General features: G+C 67.5%; 3 protein-coding genes across 7 annotated transcripts; 1 reads left to right on the top strand and 2 right to left on the bottom strand.

Annotated features, from left to right (window-relative positions):
• Positions 1 to 166: 166 nt before the first annotated feature.
• Positions 167 to 11537, bottom strand: CARNS1 (carnosine synthase 1). Of its 3 annotated transcripts, XM_074918090.1 has the most exons (11): positions 11245 to 11537; positions 10259 to 10313; positions 9531 to 9549; positions 8578 to 8809; positions 7970 to 8059; positions 7096 to 7583; positions 6606 to 6786; positions 5751 to 5836; positions 4988 to 5219; positions 4609 to 4880; positions 167 to 4394 (listed from the first exon to the last, which is right to left on the bottom strand). In XM_074918090.1, exons 3-11 carry the CDS (start codon positions 9531 to 9533, stop codon positions 3168 to 3170), a joined length of 2811 nt encoding a protein of 936 aa, XP_074774191.1. In that variant the 5' UTR covers positions 9534 to 9549; positions 10259 to 10313; positions 11245 to 11537; the 3' UTR covers positions 167 to 3167. The 3 variants fall into 3 exon arrangements, with proteins under 3 accessions (XP_074774191.1, XP_074774192.1, XP_074774189.1); XM_074918091.1 differs by lacking the exon at positions 10259 to 10313; XM_074918088.1 differs by lacking the exons at positions 10259 to 10313; positions 11245 to 11537 and adding an exon at positions 9630 to 9710.
• A 1094-nt stretch (positions 11538 to 12631) lies between these two features.
• On the top strand, positions 12632 to 16848 carry PPP1CA (protein phosphatase 1 catalytic subunit alpha). 3 transcript variants are annotated; one of them, XM_074918198.1, is made up of 7 exons: positions 12632 to 12717; positions 13386 to 13517; positions 13717 to 13947; positions 15191 to 15295; positions 15449 to 15672; positions 16134 to 16268; positions 16476 to 16848. In XM_074918198.1, exons 1-7 carry the CDS (start codon positions 12663 to 12665, stop codon positions 16584 to 16586), a joined length of 993 nt encoding a protein of 330 aa, XP_074774299.1. In that variant the 5' UTR covers positions 12632 to 12662; the 3' UTR covers positions 16587 to 16848. The 3 variants fall into 3 exon arrangements, with proteins under 3 accessions (XP_074774299.1, XP_074774298.1, XP_074774300.1); XM_074918197.1 differs by having other exon boundaries at positions 12663 to 12774; XM_074918199.1 differs by lacking the exon at positions 13386 to 13517 and having other exon boundaries at positions 12663 to 12717.
• A 76-nt stretch (positions 16849 to 16924) lies between these two features.
• Positions 16925 to 19566, bottom strand: RAD9A (RAD9 checkpoint clamp component A). Its single transcript, XM_074918196.1, has 11 exons — positions 19047 to 19566; positions 18888 to 18958; positions 18629 to 18763; positions 18388 to 18502; positions 18217 to 18316; positions 17988 to 18097; positions 17790 to 17896; positions 17642 to 17706; positions 17461 to 17562; positions 17143 to 17353; positions 16925 to 17061 (listed from the first exon to the last, which is right to left on the bottom strand). Exons 1-11 carry the CDS (start codon positions 19078 to 19080, stop codon positions 16963 to 16965), a joined length of 1149 nt encoding a protein of 382 aa, XP_074774297.1. The 5' UTR covers positions 19081 to 19566; the 3' UTR covers positions 16925 to 16962.
• Positions 19567 to 20262: the final 696 nt, after the last annotated feature.

Genomic DNA, 20262 nt, shown 5'->3' with positions numbered 1-20262 from the left:
CCAGAGCCACGCCCCCTCCCGCGCGTCACCGGGGGACACCGGCATCCCCGCCGCGGGGCACGCCGGGAGATGTAGTCCCGCGGCGGAGGGACACACACACGGACGGACACGCGGGGGGGTCCCGTGGGGGGCGCGCAGGGACAACGACAGAGCCATGGCGGCCGCTCACAGCCTTTACTGGGGACCCCCGCGCCGGGGGGGGCTGCCCCCCCTTTACGTCGCCGTGACCTCATCGGCGCCGCCGTGACCGCAGCGGAGGGAGGAGGAGCGTCCCCCCCCCCCGTATACACCGCCCAGAGCCCCCGCGGCCGCGCTCGGGGCCCACGCGGGCTCGCACCGGCGGTCGCTGGAGGGCGCGGGGGGTCCTGTAGGGCCGCAGGGACGACGGGGGCTGCGTGTTGTCGGAGGGTCGCGGTGTCACCGGAGCGTCTGGGGCACTCCAGGGGCTGTGTTGCCATGGGGTCACTGTGTTACTGTGGGGTCTGGGGCACTACAGGGTCAGTGTTCCTATAGGGCCGCTGGTGTTATTGTAGAATCTGGGGCACTACAGGGGTTGTGTTGCTGTAGGGTCACTGGTATTATTGTAGGGTTTGAGGCACTACAGGGGCTGGGTGTTATTGTAGGGTCACTGTGTTATTGTGGGGTGTGGGGCACTACAGGGGCTGGGTGTTATTGTAGGGTCACTGTGTTATTGTGGGGTCTGGGGCACTACAGGGGCTGGGTGTTATTGTAGGGTCACTGTGTTATTGTGGGGTCTGGGGCACTACAGGGGCTGGGTGTTATTGTAGGGTCGCTGTATTATTGTAGGGTCTGAGGCACTACAGGAGCTGGGTGTTGTAGGGTCTGGGGCACTACAGGGGCTGGGTGTTATTGTAGGGTCACTGTGTTATTGTAGGGTCTAGGGCACTACAGGGGCTGGGTGTTATTGTAGGGTCACTGTGTTATTGTGGGGTCTGGGGCACTACAGGGGCTGGGTGTTATTGTAGGGTCACTGTGTTATTGTGGGGTCTGGGGCACTACAGGGGCTGGGTGTTATTGTAGGGTCGCTGGTGTTATTGTAGAATCTGGGGCACTACAGGGGCTGGGTGTTATTGTAGGGTCGCTGGTGTTGTTGTAGAATCTGGGGCACTCTAGGGGCTGGGTGTTATTGTAGGGTCGCTGGTGTTGTTGTAGAATCTGGGGCACTACAGGGGCTGGGTGTTATTGTAGGGTCGCTGGTGTTGTTGTAGAATCTGGGGCACTACAGGGGCTGGGTGTTATTGTAGGGTCGCTGGTGTTGTTGTAGAATCTGGGGCACTACAGGGGCTGGGTGTTATTGTAGGGTCACTGGTGTTATTGTAGAATCTGGGGCACTCTAGGGGCTGGGTGTTATTGTAGGGTCGCTGGCGGTGTTGTACGGTCTGGGGCACTATAAGGACTGTGCTGCTATAGAGTCACGGTGTTATTGTGGGGTCTGGGGCACTCTAGGGGCTGGGTGTTATTGTAGGGTCCCTGGTGTTATTGTAGGGTCTGGGGCCCTATAGGTGCTGGGTGGTATAGTAGTGTCGGGGGCACTATAGGGGCTGCCTCTCGCTATAGGGCGCAGGGCCATCCCGGGGCTCAGGGCCTCTGGGGGGGCAGCGCTGCCCTCTGCTCGCAGGGACACGCCGCCCAGGGGGGTTCCAGGGCCAGCGGAAGTCATGTGTCATTGTGGGGTCCCCGGGATGTTCAGGGCAGGGTGCTGGCCCGGGGGTGTCCCCCCACTGCCATGAGACTCCCCCCACTGCCCTGCTCTGGGGTGGGACCCCCTGCACCCTGTCCTGGGCATTCTATAGGGTCCCTGGGGCTGGGTTGTTATTGTAGTGTCTCCCTGTGCTGGTCTGTTATCGTAGGGTTTTCCCACACAGGTCTGTTATCATAGGGTGTCCCCACGTTGGTTTATCATGGGGTTTGCCCTTCAAGGTGTGTTTTTGTAGGGTCTCCCCACCTAAGTCTGTTACTGTGGGGTCTCCCTCATGCAGCTTTGTTCTTGCAGGGTCTCCCCGTGCTGGTTCATTATTGTAGGGTCTCCCCGTGCTGGTTCGTTATTGTGGGGTCTCTCCGTGCTGGTTCGTTATTGTGGGGTCTCTCCGTGCTGGTTTGTTATTGTGGGGTCTCTCCGTGCTGGTTTGTTATTGTAGGGTCTCCCCATGCTGGTTCGTTATTGTGGGGTCTCCCTGTGCTGGTTTGTTATTGTAGGGTCTCCCCGTGCTGGTTTTTAGGGTCTCCCCGTGCTGGTTTGTTATCGTAGGGTCTCCCCATGCTGGTTTGTTATCGTAGGGTCTCCCCGTGATGGTTTCTTATTGTAGGGTCTCCCCATGCTGGTTTTTAGGGTCTCCCCGTGCTAATTTGTTATTGTAGGGTCTCCCCGTGCTGTTTTTTAGGGTCTCCCCGTGCTGGTTTGTTATTGTAGGGTCTCCCCATGCCGGCGGGTGCCAGCACACCCCAGGCTGCACCCACTACTCTGCTGGGATGGCCTGGGTGCCTCTGGGGGCGCTGCCCTCACCCCCCATTAACAAAAGTTCGTTAAGGGGGGACCATCACTGCCCCCTGCCCTGGGGAGAGCTGGGGGTCAGCGTCCCCCTGTGTGTTCCCTGGCACTGGAGGGGCACCAGCACCCCCCACCCCAGCTGCGGGGACGGGGGACACTGGGGGCAGGGCTTGGGGGTGCCAGGAGATGGGGTGCCAGGGCAGGGGCGATGGGGTGTCAGGGTTCTGAGGGGTGCCAGAGGCGTGGGGGGATGCCAGGAAATGGAGTGGTGGGGTAATGGGGTGCCAGGATGAAGGGGGGATGCCAGGGAATAAGGTGGCAGGGTAATGGGGGGATGCCAGGGGATGGGCTGAGGGGATGATGGAAATTGGGGGGATGCCAGGGGATGGGGTACCAGGATGGGGGGGATGCCAGGGGTTGGGGTGTCAGGGCTAGGGGGATGCTGGAAACTGGGGGGATGTCAGAGGATGGGGCGTCAGAGCAGGGGACTAGCATCCAGGGGGGCAGGGCGATGCCATGGAACGGGGTGTCAGGGGGGTGCCGGGGGTGCTGCTAGGGAGCGGGGCGGCGGGAGGGGGTGCCAGCAGGGCAGTGGGTCAGTACCCATGACCCCCACTTTTTGCACCCCCCCTCTTCCTGCCCCGCTGCTTGCCCGGGGCTATTTAAAGTGAGAGAGGAAATGCTCAACCGGGTATCGGGGCGAGTCGATGCCCAGCGCCTGGCAGAGCCCCAGCAGGCGCAGGCAGGCCTCTGCCCGCGTTGCCCCGCCGCAGGCCACGCTCAGGCAGGGCTCCTCGTACTCGCCGGTCCCCGCCGCCTCCTCAAAGAGACGGTTGAGGCGGATGAGGCCACGACTTTGCAGCTCCCGCAGAGTCGCCAGCCCCCCGCCGCCCCCCAGGGCCGGCCCGTGCTCCGAGTCCAGGCACATCACGCCGGCAAGGTGGGCGCGGGGCACGGGGCGAGCAGGCAGCACTGGTGGTAGCCCCAGGGCCACTAGTACGGCGGCCAGCAGCAGGTCGGGGCCATAGACCTCCTGGATCCAGTCGCGTAGGTAGAAACCCCCCATGCGGGGGTTGATCTCTAGTAGCCGTGGGCCACCCGGCCCTAATTTCAGCTCCACATTGAAGACGCCGTCCAGTAGCCCGCAGGCCAGGCAGCACTGCAGGGCTGCCCGCACTAGCTGCGCCTGCCGGTCGGCGGGCAGGCAGGAGGGCAGGCAGGCAGCCGTCTCCAGGAAGGCGGGCAAGCGCGTGGGGCCGTTATCGGACACCCAAGCACCCAAAAGTCTCCCCTCGAAGACCACCAGATCGACGTCGTGCTCGGTGCCCGGCACGTACTCCATCAACAACATGGCGTTGCCCCAACCCAACCCGATGCCCGGGTGATCGGCGTCATCCCGCAGGTCCCGCCAGAGCCGGGCGGCGTGAGCGTGGCACTGCCCGGCGCTTTCCACCAGCCGCACGCCCACGCCGCCCGCCCCGAACTCCAGTTTGGCCACAGCGGGGAAGGGGACGGCCCCCGCCGCCCGTTCCACGTCCCCGTGGCTCTGCAACCGGCGGCAGGGCACGGCGAAAGCAGCGGGTGGCGGGCGGCCCCGCCGGCACTGTTGCAAGTGTTGGTGGGTCCGGCTCTTCTGCTTGGCCACGCGGACGGCGGCGGGTGGGCTGCCGCGTAAACCCAGGCGCTGGCACACCAGCGCCGCCAGTACCACGCAGTCGTCCCAGTAAGACAGACAAGCGTGGGGCCGCAGCCCCCGGGCGCGTACCAGTTCCACCACCCGTTCCGCGTGCTCCTCGTCCCGCCGGTGCTCCCGGCTGTCATAGGGTAAGAAGGTTTCCACCAGCTCCGCCGCAAAGTGCTCCGGGTCCGACTCGACCAGGTGGATCTGCATCCCCAGGGAGGTGTCACCACGGTGGCAGCGGGAGGCACCCACTCGTGGCACGGCAGCTGTGCCACCCACCTCAACCCCCGCCACCGCCTGGAACAGCAGAGAAACCACCCGAGACGTGGGCACAGCTACGGTGTGACTGCCGTGTGTGGGGTGGCACCCAGCGTTCACTCTGAAGCCTGCTGATGGCAGTGCCCACTAGCCCACTCACCCTGAGGCCGTAGCTGCGGGCTGCCTCCCATACGAAGCTCTTGCTGACGCCGCCGGCCCCGATGAGCAGGATGTCCTTGCCCTCAACCAGGTGACACTGCGCCCGGTGCAGCAAGACCTCGGCCAGTAGCCGCGGCAGGTCACCGGGGGGTTCCCCCACGGCGCGCCCCATGCCCTCTGCTAGCAGGCAGGTCTCCAGGCACCGCTGGCTGTTGGTGGACAGGGCCACCAGCTCCAGGGCGTCATCCACACATGCCAGCAAGAAGTCCACTCCTGCAGACACGGGGACACTGCACTCAGCACCCCGTGTCCCCGCCACGGGGTGGCCCCCGGGGGACCGAGCGTGTGTCGTGTTCACCCCCCCTACCCTTTGTGCTCACCGAGGAGGTCGGTGCGGGCACGGGCACCACCGCGCTGCTGGGGGCTCAGCTCAGCCTCGGCGGCCAGGAGGGCGGCCATGGTAGCCTCGGCGGCCTCCTGCAGCCGTGTGGCCAGGGCCTGCCGCTGGCCGGGGGCCACCACCCCCCACTGCTGCAGGCTGGAGTCCAGGCCCTGGGGCAGCGCTGCCCCGTGCTGCACCGGCGCCTCCGCACGCCCCACGCCGCAGGCCACCTGCGGGGACATGCCAACACGGGCTTGGGGACACCGGCTGCCACCCCAGTGCCTGGGGACATGTAGGGCCACGAGGGTATGGGGGACATGGGTGGCCACCATCGCCTGGGGACATGCAGGGCTACCAGGGCATGGGGACACGGATGGCCACCATAGCCTGGGGAGATGGTTCTGCCACCCTGCAGACTGGGGACATGGTGACCCAAGGCATGGGGACACGGGCTACCACCAGGGCTTGGGGACACACGGGGCTACCAGGCCATAGGGACATGGGTGGCCACCATAGTTTGGGGACATATAGGGCCACCAGGGTGTGGGGACATCGGTGGCCACCACAGCCTGGGGACACACAGGGCTACCATGGTGTGGGGACATGGATGGCCACTAGGGCTTGGGGACAGGGACAGCCACCCCATAGCCTGGTGGGACACGCAGGGCCGTGCCCCCCCCCGGGTGGGGATGCCCACGGCCACACCCACCACGCCCCACCCAGGCGAAGGGGTGGAGCTGGGGGGTTCGGGGTGTCCGTACCTGGCAGAGCTGGGGCCGGTCCCCCCAGGACCTGCAGACGAGGGTGCAGATGCGCAGGGCCACGGGCAGCCGTGGGGCTGGGCTGCCTGGGGGGCGAGGGACAGGGCAGGCACGGGACGGGGGGCCCTGCCCGACCCCCCCACTAACCCCCTCTCGGTTTCTGGGACCCCCTGTGACACCGCAGTGGCCCCAGCCAACCCCAACCCCAGGGGACTGCGAGGTCCAGCGTGGCCACTGTCACTCCCAGCCCCATGGGGCTGTAGGGGGTCAAAGGTGGTCACCTCCCCCTAACCCTGTCCTGCCCCAGGGGACCACTGGGTGTCCACCTTCCCCCCATACACCCCTCAGGAGACTGGGGGGGTCCAGGGGGATCTTTCTCCCCCACCCCAGGGGACCATGGGGGTCCGGGCTGGCCACGTTCCCTCCATACACCCTCCAGGGGATTGTGGGGGTCCAGGGTGACCTTCCCCCCAACTCCAGGGAACCACGGGGGGGGTCCGGAGTGGCCACCTTTCCACCCACCCCTACCTCAGGGGACTGGGGGGGTCCAAGGGGAAACTTCCCCCCCACCCCAGGGGACTATGGGGGCCCAGGGTGGCCACCTTTCCCCCACACCCCCCCAAGGAACTGTGGGAGTCCAGGGTGATCTTCCCCCCAACCCCAGGGGACTTCGGGGGGGGTCCAAGGTGGCCACCTTCATCCCCAGGAGCCCAGGACTTCGGGTGTCCCCGTGGCCACCCACCCATCCATCCCAGGGGACAGGCCCAGCCGCAGGGACTCAGAGGGGCTGGGGGGGGAGTGTCCCTCCTTCCCTCCCATCCCAGGGTGGTGGGCACCCGAGGGCGGGGGCCTTACGTGGGGGGGGCGCGGGCAGGCGGGCGGTGGGCACCAGGGCCTCCAGCAGGACGCTGTCCTCCTCCCGCAGCCCGCGGAGCCGGGCACCCACCGCCCGTGCCACCGCCGCCCCCTCCTCCTTCCCGTGGGTGCTGCGGGCGCCCGTCCCACGCCACCGCCACCCCGCCGGCCGCACCACCACCTGCGCACAGACACCCCCCCGTGTCACCCCACACCACTTACACGTGCCACTGTGTCACCCCAACAGCCGCCCCACCGCCTGGGCGCAGGTGTCACCCCCATGTCACTGATGACACCCCACTGACCCACAAGTGCCCCTGAACGCCCCACGGATACCCCCTGTTATGCCCCCCACTGTGCCCCATAGGTGCCCCTGCACACCCCGCTGTGCCCCATGGGTGTCCCCCACCTTATGCCCCCCACTGTGCCCCATAGGTGCCCCTGCACACCCCACTGTGCCCCATAGGTGCACCTGCCCCCCCGTGCCCACCTGGCTGTAGGGCTCCATGGCGGTGCCCCCCAGGAAGGCGCCCACCTCCTCCTCCACCAGCTTCTCCTGGTTCTGGGGGTCCTCCAGCCGCACCAGCCTCACCCCAGGGGCCACCGGCTCCGTGGGCAGGTCCCCCCGTGGCCCCAGGACGAAGGCCAGTGTGGGGGGCACGGGCAAGCCGGCGCGGGCCGCCAGCACCCAGCGGGTGACCAGCGGGTCCTCGAGCCGGTGAGCGAGCGGGACCGAGCCCCCCGTGGGGCAGTCAAGGTCACGGGCCAGCTCGCCCACCCAGCCACCCTCGGGGCCTCCCGTCGTAAAGGTGCCTGTCACGTAGTTGGCCCGGCGGGGGGGCACGAAGGTTTCCAGGGCACTATGGCCCCCCGCCTCGAAGGAGACTCCCCGGGAGAGCAGCAGGGACCAGGCGCCCGGGGATGTCTCCGAGGGCACCCGGCTGGCCCAGGTGGGTGACAGGCAAAGCACCATGGCACCTGTGGGTGGGCAGGGGCATGGGCAGCAGCTGTCCCCGTCCCCCTGCCCTGACACCCCCCCCTGGGGAGGCAGCAAAGGGGGGCACCCACCCAGGGAGGGAGCACAGGGGGAGTGATGATGCCCCAGCACCCTGGGGCGGCATTTGCTGCCGACACTGGTGTGTACTGGGGTTAATGGAGCTGCAGATGTGGAGTACGGGGTGGAGGGGAGGGATGTCACCCTCGTCCCCTGCCTCAGTTTCCCTCCCAGTCCTGGTCACGCAGGCACAGGTGGGTGTGGGGCACGCCTTGGCCCAGGGTTGGAGCAGCCAGGTGGGATGTGGGGAGCACCCAGGGCAGGTTCACGGGTGTCTCGTACAGGGTGGGGTCAAGGCGACAGTACCCACCTGGGCAGCGGGTGCCACCCTCCAGCAGGACGGGCAGGAAGGCGGTGGGGGAGCCCAGGATGCAGACAGTCATGTCCAGCGGGCCAAATCCTGCCAGCAAGGCAAGAGTTAACAGCCCCAGGAGGGGAACCCCCTTGCCAGCCTGTCCCTGGCACCCCAGCCCGGCTGTGAGCCCCCTGCCACCCCCATGTCCCCAGTCTGGCACTGTGTCCCCATCCCCACACCAGTCCCTGCCACCCCCATGACCCCAGCCTGGCACCACGCCATTGTCACCCCAGTCCTGCCACCCCCCATGTCCCCAGCCTGGCACTGTGTCACCATCCCCACCCTTGTCCCTGCCACCCCCATGTCCCCAGTCTGGCACCCTGTCATTTCCATGCCAGTCCCTGCCACCCCCATGTCCCCAGCCTGGCACCATGCCATTGTCATCCCAGTCCTGCCACCCCCATGTCCCCAGCCTGGCGCCATGTCCCCATCCCCACCCTTGTTCCTGCCACCTTGTGTCCCCAGCCTGGCACCGTGCCATCACCACCCCAGTCTCTTCCACCCCTGCTGCCAGCCCCCCAATCCCTGTGTCCCCCACCCCATCCTGGCACCGTGCCCCCCACCCGTGCGGGGCTCTGCGGAGCGGTCCAGCGTGCGGGGCAGCCCCTCCTGGCGCAGGGCGCTCTGGAGCAGCTCGTAGGCATGGGTGACACATTCGGGGTCCCCGCTGTCCTCGGGCACTTCTCCATCCGTGGCCTCATCCTCCAGCCAGCCTGGGCACAGCGCCTCCGGCCCTGCCCACACCTGCTCCTGCGGGCTCGGCGCTGGCTCTGCGCTCGTCTGGTCCACTGAGAGCTGTGGGGAGCAGAGATGGGGCTGGCACTGGGCTGGCATGGGGCTAAGGGACTGGCATGGGGCTGGCAGGGGGCTAATGGGTTGCCATGGGGCTAGCACGGGGCTGGCATGGGGCTGGCATAGGGCTCAGGGGCTGGCATGGGGCTAAGGGCTGGTACAAGGCTGGCATGATGTGGCATGGGGCTAATGAGCTGGCATGATAATGGGTTGGCATGGGGCTGGCAGGGGGCTGCCATGGGGCTAATGGTTTGGCACAGAGCTGACATGGGGCTAAGGGGCTGGTACGGGGCTGGCATGGGGCTAATGTTTGGCGTGGGGGCTAAGGGGGTGGCACGGGGCTGGCATGGGGTGGCATGGGGCTATGGTTTGGCATGGGGCAGCCGTGGGGGTAAGGGGCTGGCATGGGGCAGAGGGGCACAGGGTGCTGCTGCCCACACATGGGCGGGGGTGTTGAGGTGCTGGGGGGGCTGCGGGTGCCGGGCGCAGAGCCACCACCCCGGGGATGGCGGGGCAGTGCCAGCCGCCAGGGCCGCCGGCTCCCGGACAAAGCGTCCCCTTGTCCCCACGGGGTCACGCGGCGGGTGGGCACAACGTGCCACGCTGCCCGCTTCCCCGCCACAAGTGCCCGGCACTGCTGGGGCTCACTGGGACCATGCCCCACCGGGGTGGGGCACCCACCTCGGCCCTCCCCCCCACCTCCCCCCCCCGGGGGGCCACTCACCATCCTGATGACCGAGGGGCTGCAAGAGACAGATGGGCAGAGTCAGTGGGGCCCCTCGGGGACCTGCCCCCCTCCACAAGCCCCTCCTGCAGCACCCACCAAGGCCAGGTACCCATCCTGGGGCACTCCTCGGTGCCACCCCCGGTGCCACCAGGTTGTCCCCTCGGTGCCAGCCCCGGTGACCCCAGCAGCTCCGGCTCAGCCCGCCGAGCAGGGATTAGTGTAATCCTAGGCCAGCTCAGCAAGGCTGGGGGCAACCCCTGCCTCGGGGTGCCAAGGTGCCCTGGGGGTGCAGACCCAGGCATTCAGGGCCACCCCCCACCCTGCCGTGGGCTGCCCCAGCTCCCAGGAGGGTGCCCGGCAGAGCTGGGCATGGAGGGGAACTGAGGCACAGTGCCCCCTTGCAGCCACCCACTCAGGCTCCCCCAGCCCAGCTCCTACAGCCCCGTGGAGGTGGGGCAGGGAGGACGGGACCCCAAGGGCCACGAGGTGGGTGTCCCCATGGGGTGTCAGGGTTAGGGGCCACATGGCTCGGTTCCCTGCCCCGCCAGTGAGCACCTGCCAGCACGAGGAACCCCCAAAACCCAGCCACAGGGGTCCTTGCGGGTTCATGTGTCCCCCTGCCACCAGCCTGGGGACTACCCTGTGCCCCCTCTGTCCCCATCTGGGGGATGGCCCTGGGGTCCCCAAGCTGGAACAGCTGCATCCCCCGCGCCCACACCAGGTACCTTGGGATGGGAGCCGTGGCCTGCGAGCACTCAGGGGACGAGGGCTCAGGGACGCCTGGCACAGGGGACACCGCTCAGCTCTGGCCTTTAAAAACACCCCCGCCCCCCCCGGCTTCTCCGTGCCACCCCGGGGTGCCCGGCCCCCGGCCCCGTGCCCCGGATTAGGCGGCGGGCACGGCGGGCGGCACAGAGCCCCATTGTCCCCTCCGCAGCCAGTGGGGGGGGTGGGGGGGTGGGACACGGGCACCTCGCACCAGGCAGTGGCACCATCACCCTGAGCTGGGCTTGCACCCCTGGCCTTGGCCGTGTCCCCTGTCCCCAGGGACACCATGGGGACACGCTGCCGCAGGGTGGGGTGGTGGCTCGGTGTGCCAGGGTGTCCCTGTCCCCACACTGGCCAGGCTGGGCACAGCCCCCCCCCTTTCCTTGTCCCCCTCTCCCCAGCATGGCGGAGCTGCCAGGCTGCACGTCCCCCGGCTTAGCTCCAGCTGCCCACGGCGTCACTGTCACCGTCACGGGCAGGCAGAGAGCCACCAGCACGGCCACCACGGCACCCAGCCCTGCACGCCCTGTCACCCACACCCAGCTACACCCGGCACAGCCGCCACCCGTCCACACACCCCAACATACACCCCAGGGTACACCCGGGCCTATGAACCCCCGGGGTGCGCAGGGTCCCCAGTCCCGCGCACCCACTCTGTGGGGACACACGGACACACACACACGTGGACGCAGGCAGAGGTGCACACCTGCATGCACACGGCACACGGACGCGCACACACCCGCACAGACACGCGTGTACACCCCCCCGCCCCCCCCCCGCCCGCATCCCGCTGCTCCTGTGCCACCCTACGCCCCTCAGCACCCCCCGGCGCGTACACACGCACCCACAACCCCCCTCAAAAAAAAAAAAAAAAAAAAGGCACCCACGGACACGCACATCCCCCCCGCGTGGACCCCACGCTCCCACTCGCGCCAGCACTCACCGGCGGCGGCGGTCGGTCTGTCCGGGGCTGTTCCCGCTCCGGTCCCGGTGGTGGCGGTGGCGTCTCCTGCCCGGGCGGGGCGGCCCCGGGGAGGGTCGGGGCGGGGCCGGGGGGGGACCGGAGGGACCGGGGAGGAGAAGGGGAGGGGGGGAGGTGGGTGCGGAGGCTCCGGCGGGGAGGGGGGAGTTGCCGGGACAAGAGGGTAGAGGGGAGCCGGAGAGGGTTGGGGGGAGCCGGGGTGTCACCGCGGGGGACTAGGGGAGGGGGGACGGGGAGGGAGGACGGGGACAGCCCGGCGGGGTCACCCCGGGCGGCTGTAAAGCTGACACCGCGGAGCAGAAATGTCAGGGCTGGGGCCAGGCGGCTGCCACCCCCCCGGGGAGCTATTCCCGAGCACATGGCACGGCACAAGCACGGCACGGCACGGCGTGGCACACAGGGAATGTCACCAAATGGCACGGCACGGCACACAGGGAATGTGGTGGCATGGCACAAGCGGAATAGCATGGCACGGCATGGCATGGGACACACAGAGGGAATGTCACCAAATGTCACGGCACGGCGTGGCACACAGGACATGTAGGGAATGGCACGGCACGGCACGGCTCGGCCCGGAGAGTGGCAGTGCCGGTGCCACCCGCGGCCTCTGTTCCCCATCCTGGGGACACGTTAATGACTGCTGCAGGCAGGGGACAGGCAGGGGACAGGCAGGATGGCACAAGCGGGGCCTCAGACAGACAGACAGACACCCTCCCCTGGAGCCGCGCCCAGGGTCCCGGCGGGAGCCCAGGCTTTGGGGTGCCCCTGGGGACACCGGGGTGGCAACAGCCTCCCGGCAACAGCCCAGTGCTGCTCGCAGCTCCCCACGGCCCCGGAGCCGGCACATAGCGCCGGGGGATGGGGGGGAATGGGGGGGGGGGGGGCGGGGGGGGTCACCCCGGTCTCTGCCAGACACCGTGTGTCCTCCTCCGTCCCCCTGTGTCCCCCAGACCCCATGCCCCGTCACAGCGCAGCCCTGGAGACGCCATCTGCCCCAGTCGCCCCCCCTTGCCCTGTGTGTCCGTGTCCCCCCCAAAGGCTGTCCCCGGGGACCGGGATGCGGGTACACGGGGTCCCCCGTGTCCCCCCGCCCAGGGGTGTCCCGGTGCCACGCGTGTCCCCATCTCTGTGTGCCGCCAACGGGGGTGCCTGCAGCAGTGCCCTCACGCCAGGGATGGGCGTGTCCCTGCACCCCCCCCCACCCGGTTGCGCTGTCCCGTCTCCCGGTGACAGCGGGACCCCCCCACCCCCGGCATCGTCGCTCTGACTCCTCCGAGCCGACAGGGGGCGCCGGCGCCTCCGCGCCCCCCCCACCGCCCCCACCGGCCGCTCCCGCCGGGCGCGCGGCGCGAGGGGCGGGGCGGGAGCGTCCGGCGGCCATGGCGGACACCGAGAAACTCAACCTCGACTCCATCATCAGCCGCCTCCTCGAGGGTGAGCGGCCTCCTTACCGCCGGCACCCCCCCTCCGCGGGACCCTGCACAGCCCCCGGCCGTGCCTGAACCCCCGGGGGGGGCCTGGAGCTGGGCCGGGGGGGGCTGGGGGATATTGGGGGGGGAGGGCCGTGGGGCGGGGGCGCTAGCGGGGGGGTTGTGGGTCTGGCTGCTGGGGGCTGTGCAGGGAATGGCGGCTGGGTATTGGGCTGGGGGCTTGGGAGGCAGCGGGGGAGCTGGGGGGGAACTGGGGGATTTGGGGGCTCAGGGGAGTAGGGGGCTGCTGGATTTGGGATCGGCCGGGAAAGGGGGGGGGGGTTAGGGGGTGTGGGGTGTGTGGGGGTACGGGGGTGCCAGGTTGGCAGGCGCCGGGGCAGGGGTAAGAGTGGGGTTTGCAGGCCCCGCGGTTTGGGGTGGGGGGGCCCGCCACAAGCGCCAGCTCTGGCGGGAGAGGGGGACCCTGGGGTGGGGGGGTGATCCTTGCCCACCCACCCTGGGCAGGCCAGGGCGCTCTCTCGGGGTGGGGGGGACACCCCCAAATCCCTTGTACCCATTGCTCCTCCAGTCTGTGAGTGCAGACTGTGCCACGGCCTCAGTGCCAGCGCGTGGGGCGTGTGTGGGGCGCCGGTGGGGGTCTCTGATGCCTCTTTCTCTTGGGGGGGGGACCAGTCCAAGGGTCGCGGCCGGGGAAGAACGTGCAGCTGACGGAGAACGAGATCCGGGGGCTGTGCCTCAAGTCGCGGGAGATCTTCCTCAGCCAGCCCATCTTGCTGGAGCTGGAGGCACCCCTCAAGATCTGCGGTGAGGGCTGGATGGGTGCCACACCGGCTGATCACCCTGGGCACGGGCTGGGAGAGCCCCCGGGGTGGGCGCAGGGACCACTTGGGGGTCCCAGCATGGCCCAGTGCTTCCCTGGGGATGTGGGTGGGCAGCACTGGGTGGCGGGGAGGGGCTGCGGGTGGGCTGGGGTCCCACGCACACCCTGTTCCCCCTTCCCCAGGCGACATCCACGGGCAGTACTACGACCTGCTGCGGCTGTTTGAGTACGGGGGCTTCCCCCCCGAGAGCAACTACCTGTTTCTGGGTGACTACGTGGACCGGGGCAAGCAGTCACTGGAGACCATCTGCCTGTTGCTCGCCTACAAGATCAAGTACCCCGAGAACTTCTTCCTGCTGCGCGGCAACCACGAGTGTGCCAGCATCAATCGCATCTATGGTTTCTACGATGAGTGTGAGCACTCAGGCTGCGGCCATGTGTCCCCCCCCAATCCCTCTGCCATCCCTGGGTGTCCCGTTGTCCTGCACCAATGCCATCGAGTCCTCCTGCCACCCCCATGTCCGCCCTGCCATCCCTGTGCCATCCTCGTACCCACAACCAACCGGTACCGCCCCAGTGCTCCCAGTACCATCACACTGAGTCTCCCATGCCCACCCTGTGCTCCTCCCTGCCCCCAGCCACACCTCTACAAGCATGCACCCCAGGGACACTAAGGGCAACTGGGGGAATTTCACTAAGGCCAAATGCCGGGGGCTGCACTTGGGCCACAACAACCCCCATCAGCGCTACAGGTTTGGGGAGGAGTGGCTGGAGAGCTGCCAGTCAGAGAGGGACCTGGGGGGTGATTGACAGCCGGCTGAACAGGAGCCAGCAGTGTGCCCAGGTGGGCAAGGTGGCCAGTGGTATCCTGGCTTGTATCAGCAATAGCGTGGCCAGCAGGGACAGGGAAGGGATCTTACCCCTGTGCTCGGCACTGGTGAGGCCGCCCCTTGATGACTGGGTTCAGTTTTGGGCCCCTCACCCCAAAAAGGCCATTGAATGACTCGAGCATGTCCAGAGAAGGGCAACGGAGCTGGGGCAGGGTCTGGAGCACAGGTCTGCTGGGGAGCGGCTGGGGGAACTGGGGGGGTTTAGTCTGGAGAAGAGGAGGCTGAGGGGAGACCTCATGGCCCTCTACAGCTCCCTGACAGGAGGGTGCAGAGAGGGGGGATGAGTCTCTTGAACCAAGGAACAAGCGCCAGGCCCCGAGGGAATGGCCTCAAGCTGCCCAAGGCAGGGTCAGGCTGGCTCTGAGGAAGGATTTCTGTGCAGAAGGGGCTGTTGGGCGTTGGAATGGGCTGCCCAGGGCAGGGGGGGAGTCCCCATCCCTGGAGGGGTTGAAGAGTCGGGTTGACCCAGCGCTGAGGGATCTGGTGGAGTTGGGAACGGTCAGGGTGAGGGTCATGGTTGGACTGGAGGAGCTTCAAGGGTTTTTCCAACCCAGATGATTCTGGGATTCTGTGACACCCCTTGTGTGACATGTTACCACCCCACAGCAACGTCCCTGTGCAGCCACAGCCTGGCCGGTGGGCCTCTGGGCAGCTTTGTGTGCTTCACCCGGGGGGAACAAACCCACGTGGGGGCTCATGGGGACCCCCACGCACCCTCGTACCCCCAAAGGGGCCAGCACTGGCCACCCACACCCACTGCTTTGCAGGCAAACGGCGGTACAACATCAAGCTCTGGAAGACGTTCACTGATTGCTTCAACTGTTTGCCCATCGCCGCTATCGTGGATGAGAAGATCTTCTGCTGCCATGGAGGTGGGCACGGCCCTGCTGGGGGGGTGCTTCGGGGAAACAGCTACGGGGGACAGGAGCTTTGGGGGTTGCCCCAGGAGGATAGGGGGGGGACTGTTACTGAAGAGGCGGGGCCTGACAGAACAACCCCCCCCGCCCCCCCCACTGTCCTCACAGGGTTGTCTCCCGACCTGCAGTCGATGGAGCAGATCCGACGGATCATGCGCCCCACGGACGTGCCGGATCAGGGCCTGCTCTGCGACCTGCTTTGGTCTGACCCCGACAAAGATGTGCAGGGTTGGGGTGAGAACGACCGTGGCGTCTCTTTCACCTTCGGGGCGGAGGTGGTGGCAAAGTTCCTGCACAAACACGACCTGGACCTCATCTGCCGGGCGCACCAGGTACCGCTGGGCACCCGAGTGCTGGGGGGAAGTTGGATGCGCCCCTTGGGGGGAAAGATTTGGGTCCCTGGTGGGTATTGGGTATGGGGAAGGTGGTTTTACCCCTAATATTTGCCCCTCAAGGGCAGTATTTACTCTAGGGGCTGCCTGGGCATGCACAGCTTGGGGTCCTGGGGAGTTATTTGCTCACAGAGGGGCATGTTTGATCTTGGGGGTGTTGGGGGGGGGGGCTCGTCAGAGGAGTGTGTGAGCTGGACCCCTGGGGTTATTTGCCCCTGGGGGTTGGGTATTTTCTCCGGGGGGGGTGGGTATTTGCCCCAGAGGATGGTTATTTGCCCCTGGGAGGTGATTATTTGCCCCAGGGGGATGGTTATTTGCCCCAAGGGGTGGATATTTACCCTGGGGGTGGGTATTTGCCCCCGGGGGTGCCTGGCTCAGCACCAACTCTGTCACCCGGACAGGTGGTGGAGGACGGTTACGAATTCTTCGCCAAGCGCCAGCTTGTCACCCTGTTCTCAGCGCCCAACTACTGTGGGGAGTTCGACAACGCAGGCGCCATGATGAGCGTGGACGAAACGCTCATGTGTTCATTTCAGGTGAACTGGGGGGCTGTTAGTGGGGGTGGGGGGTGGGCAGTCTCTGCGGGAGGGCCTCAATTCCTGCTGGGGGGGCAGGAGGGAGAACAGAGTTGGGGGGAGCCGCCACCCTCAAGGTGGGAGGGGAATGGGGAGCTGGGGCAGGAGGGGGCACGGCGTGCAGCCTCCCTCCCTCACCCCTTCTTTTTTCCTCCACCCCCCCGCTAGATTTTGAAGCCGGCCGACAAGAACAAGGGCAAATATGGGCAGTTCAGTGGGCTGAACCCTGCGGGACGCCCCGTCACCCCTCCCCGCAACTCTGCCAAAGCCAAGAAATGAGCCGTGAGCCGCCCGCACCCCCCCCGGCCCCAGCTGGGGCTTGGCCCCCCACCCTCAGCATCAGGTCGCTTTTCTTTCGACTTGTTTTTTATTTGTAAGATCCTGCACCCCCCCCAACCACGCTCCACCGAACCAAATACAGCCCCCCCAGGGCAGGGACCACCAGGGCGAGGGGGGAGCCCAGAGCCCAGCCCTGGGCTGGCAGTGGAGAAGAGGTGGGGGGGGAGCAGGAGAATTTTTTGGGAATAAACTTGTAATGGGTCGTGGGGGGGTGCCTGTGTTTGGGGGTCGATGCTGGGTTGGGGCGGTGTCTGGCCTGGGGCTGGCGGGGGGCACGCGGGGGGGGGGTGCTGGCAGCTCCATGTCCTCGGGGCTCTCAGGACTCATCTTCGCTGTCTTCTGCCAGCACCTCCTGGGTGGGGGCCAGGCCGGGCCCCCCCGGTGTCAACACTGAGCCAAAAAACAGGGAGCGAAACTGGGGGGAGAGAGATGGGGATCAGGAGGGGACTGTGCCCATTCCCCTGCCCCCCTGGCACACCCTGTGCCCAGCACAGACCTTCTTGTGAGGGGGGGTCCCTGGCACAGCTCCGTCCTCCTCCTGCTCTTCCTCTTCAGCGTCGCTTTCAGCTGGATGTGGGGTGCGCAGGGGGAAAGTGGGGCTGGGGGGCACCCCTGAGCCCTCCTCGTAGGCACTGGTTTCCATGGCAATCATGTAGGATTCGAGGTCATCAGGGAAGTCCTCTGATGGCGTGGGCAGGTGTGAGACGCTGGTGAGGAGAGAGCGAGTAAGCAGGGGCAGAGCAGGGACTGTTCACTCTGGTCCCTACTGATGGCAGCTGGAAGGTTAAGCTGGGACTGTCACCCTCCCTGTTACCCATTGGTTGTGGGGGGCTGCAGGCTGCTTTCCGGGTCCGAGAGGGTGGCCAGCACCAGGTGAACCTCCAACACGGCATCATCCAGGGTGAAGACCACCGGCCTGGGGGCACAGAGGAGCTGAGATGGGGGGAGCCAGGGGCAGGGCTGACACAAGGTGGGGCCTGGGGTGCCTGTTCTACCTGCCAGGTGCATCATAGTGGATGGTGAGAGGCAGGTTGGAGGCCTCAGCGAAGGTCAGCAGCCCCTGAGGAGAAAGGGGAGGGTGAGGGGAGCCTGAGGGATGACATGGGACTCGGGGCGGAGGGGGCAGCCTGGGCAGGGGCTCACCCGAAACTCCTTGAGGCAGAAGGTGATGTGGGAGCCCGGGGCGACGGCCACCGTCTCAAACTCGTCCTTGGTCAGCCACAACTCTGTCACCATCGTCTTGCTTGGCTCTGGGGGGCCAGGGGGGAAGGAGGTAGGTCAGGGGGCTGTGCTGGCACCCCCAGGCTTAGGAAGGGGCACCCCCACCCCGCAGGGCCTCACCTGCCTCATCCTCCATGTAGTTTCGGAGGCTGATCTTGCCCCCGGGGCCCGACCTCAGCGTCACCTCAGCCAGCGTCAGGGGGAAGTGGACCACGGCCTCTGCCAACACCCTGTGGGCACATGGGGGGCACTTAGGGCTGAGCCCCCCAAAAGCACCCCTACACTCCCCCAGGAGGACCAGCTGAAGTTCTGCCAGCCCCCTGCCCATCCCTGTGCCCCCCCAGCTCACCGTGCTGGGGCGCAGAGGCTGCTGGCGTAGCGCTGGGTGTCGAAGATGGCCTGTAGCCGCTCGCACTCCTGGAAGGCCAAGTTGTGCGTCTTGGTGACACCTGATGGGGACAACACTGGCTCAGTGGAGCGGGAGGGGGGCCAGCCTGTGTCCCCCCACCCCAAGACTCACCATATTTGCAGTGGAGCTGCACAACCAAGCGGCTGGCCCCGGGTTTGAGCAGGATGAGACATTTCCCCACCGTTTTTTCCAGCGAGGGCAGCGAGCGGAAAACACCTAGGAAGGACTGTGGGGCAGGGGATGGATACAGGGACAGTCACCCTTACGTGTGTGTCACCTCCTCCCCCCCCCCCCCCAGTAAAAAAAAAGTTTGGGGGGCTCAGGCCGGATGTGGGGAGGTGAGTGCTTGCACCTTCATGAGGACTTTGCATCGGAAGAGCTCTCTGTCGGGGGGGGGGCCGCCCGCCTCGTACCGCTGGAAGAAGAGGGGGGCGAAGAGGAAGGAGGCGAAAGCGGAGCGCGAGGAGTTGACGGTGCGCAAGGACAGCTGGGGGGGGCGACAGTGTTGGCGCTGCCTGACCCCCCCTCCGCCATGCCCCAGTGGGGACGGAAGGGGGGCACAGGTAACCCCCACAGCTCGCAGACAGCGCCCTGTGTTCCCCCCACCGTACCCCGCGCTCGGTGGGCTCCAGGTAGAGCTCGTCCCCGATGCGGGACAGGGAGTGCACGGCTCGGCCGAGGACTGTGGGGCGAGGAGGAAGAGGCGGGGGGTGAGGCAGGGCACCCCCGTGCCCCCGCCACCCCCCCGTGCCCCCCCGAGCCCCGCTCACCTTTGACGTTGCCACCAGCGATGATGCACTTCATGGTGCCGGCACGGGGCGGGGCCTTCCCGCCTGCCCGAGCCCCGCCCCTGAGTCTCAGGCCCGCCCCCGCGCCCCAAGCCCCGCCCACACCATATGGTTGCGGGCGGCGGCGGCTTCACGGCCCCGTCGTCGTTCCGCCCGCCCCGCGCCTTGGCAGACGCGCCCGGCTCCCCCCCGTCGCCTCGGCAGTTGTTTCCCGCCGCTCCGGAGCGTCTCGGCGGTGCCGCTTCCCCGCCGGTCTCCGGAGTGGTCTCGCCCGCCCGCTCCCCCCCTATCCCGCCCCAGTGGTTCCGGCCGCTTCACCTCCGCGCCGCGCCGGCACCTTCCCCGCTCTCGCACCGCCTTCTCCCGCCGCCTTCCCATTGGCCAGAAGCCTACCTCCGTCCCGCCCCCAGCGCCGGCCGATTGGTCGGCGCGACCGCGTGACGACCCGGCGGCGTTCTCGAGCCGCCGCTCTCGCGCCGGGCCTCGCCTCACGTGATCAGGGGCGGGCCCCACCCCGTGCTCCGGGGGCGGGGGCGCGCGCGGGCAGGCCCGCCCCCTTCCCCCTCTCACGCCGCTCGCTATTGGGCGGCAGAGCGCAGGCGCAGCCGGCGATTGGAGTGACGTGCCGCTCAGCCAATGGGGCCTCGACGGCGAGTGGCGGCTGTGTGCGCCTCAGCACGGCTCCCGGGGTCCCGCTCCGCGTCCCGTCCTGCCCTCGGCCCGGCCCCAGGCCCCCGTCCTGCCCCCGTGGCCACCCACCGGCCCTCGGCTCCTTCCCTCGGCCTTCTGATTCACCCCTGGGCTCTCCCTGGCGTCTGTGGCCTATCAGGCCCCAGCCCTCTCCCGGGAGGATCCTCTGGGTCTCTCTGAGGGGCCTGTGCCGTCCCCCTGGCGTTGGTAGCCCCATGGCTCTCCGCAGCACCCCAGCTTGCCCACTCCCCCGTGCCTTGGGTGCATCCTGCTTCCGTCGGCAGCCGTCCCATCAGTGCACATTCCCCGTGCCTGCCTCCCCTCGACCGTCCTGGGTAAGGCAGCCCCCTCCTTCACCCTCTTGTCTCGTTCCCTTCAGCTCAGCCCCCTCCATCAAGCCGCTGCCGTCAGCCCCTGTCTGCACTCCTGGGGCACGGAGCTCTCCCGTGCCCGCCCGAGGGCTGTGTTTGTGGGGCTGGGAAGGGCTGCAGCTCCCCAGAGGCTGTGC

Source organism: Athene noctua, chromosome 14, assembly GCF_965140245.1.
Source record: "Athene noctua chromosome 14, bAthNoc1.hap1.1, whole genome shotgun sequence".
Lineage (NCBI taxonomy): Eukaryota > Metazoa > Chordata > Aves > Strigiformes > Strigidae > Athene > Athene noctua.
The sequence above is the reverse complement of the archived record's forward strand: the minus strand, read 5'-3'. Positions and strand labels throughout refer to the sequence as shown.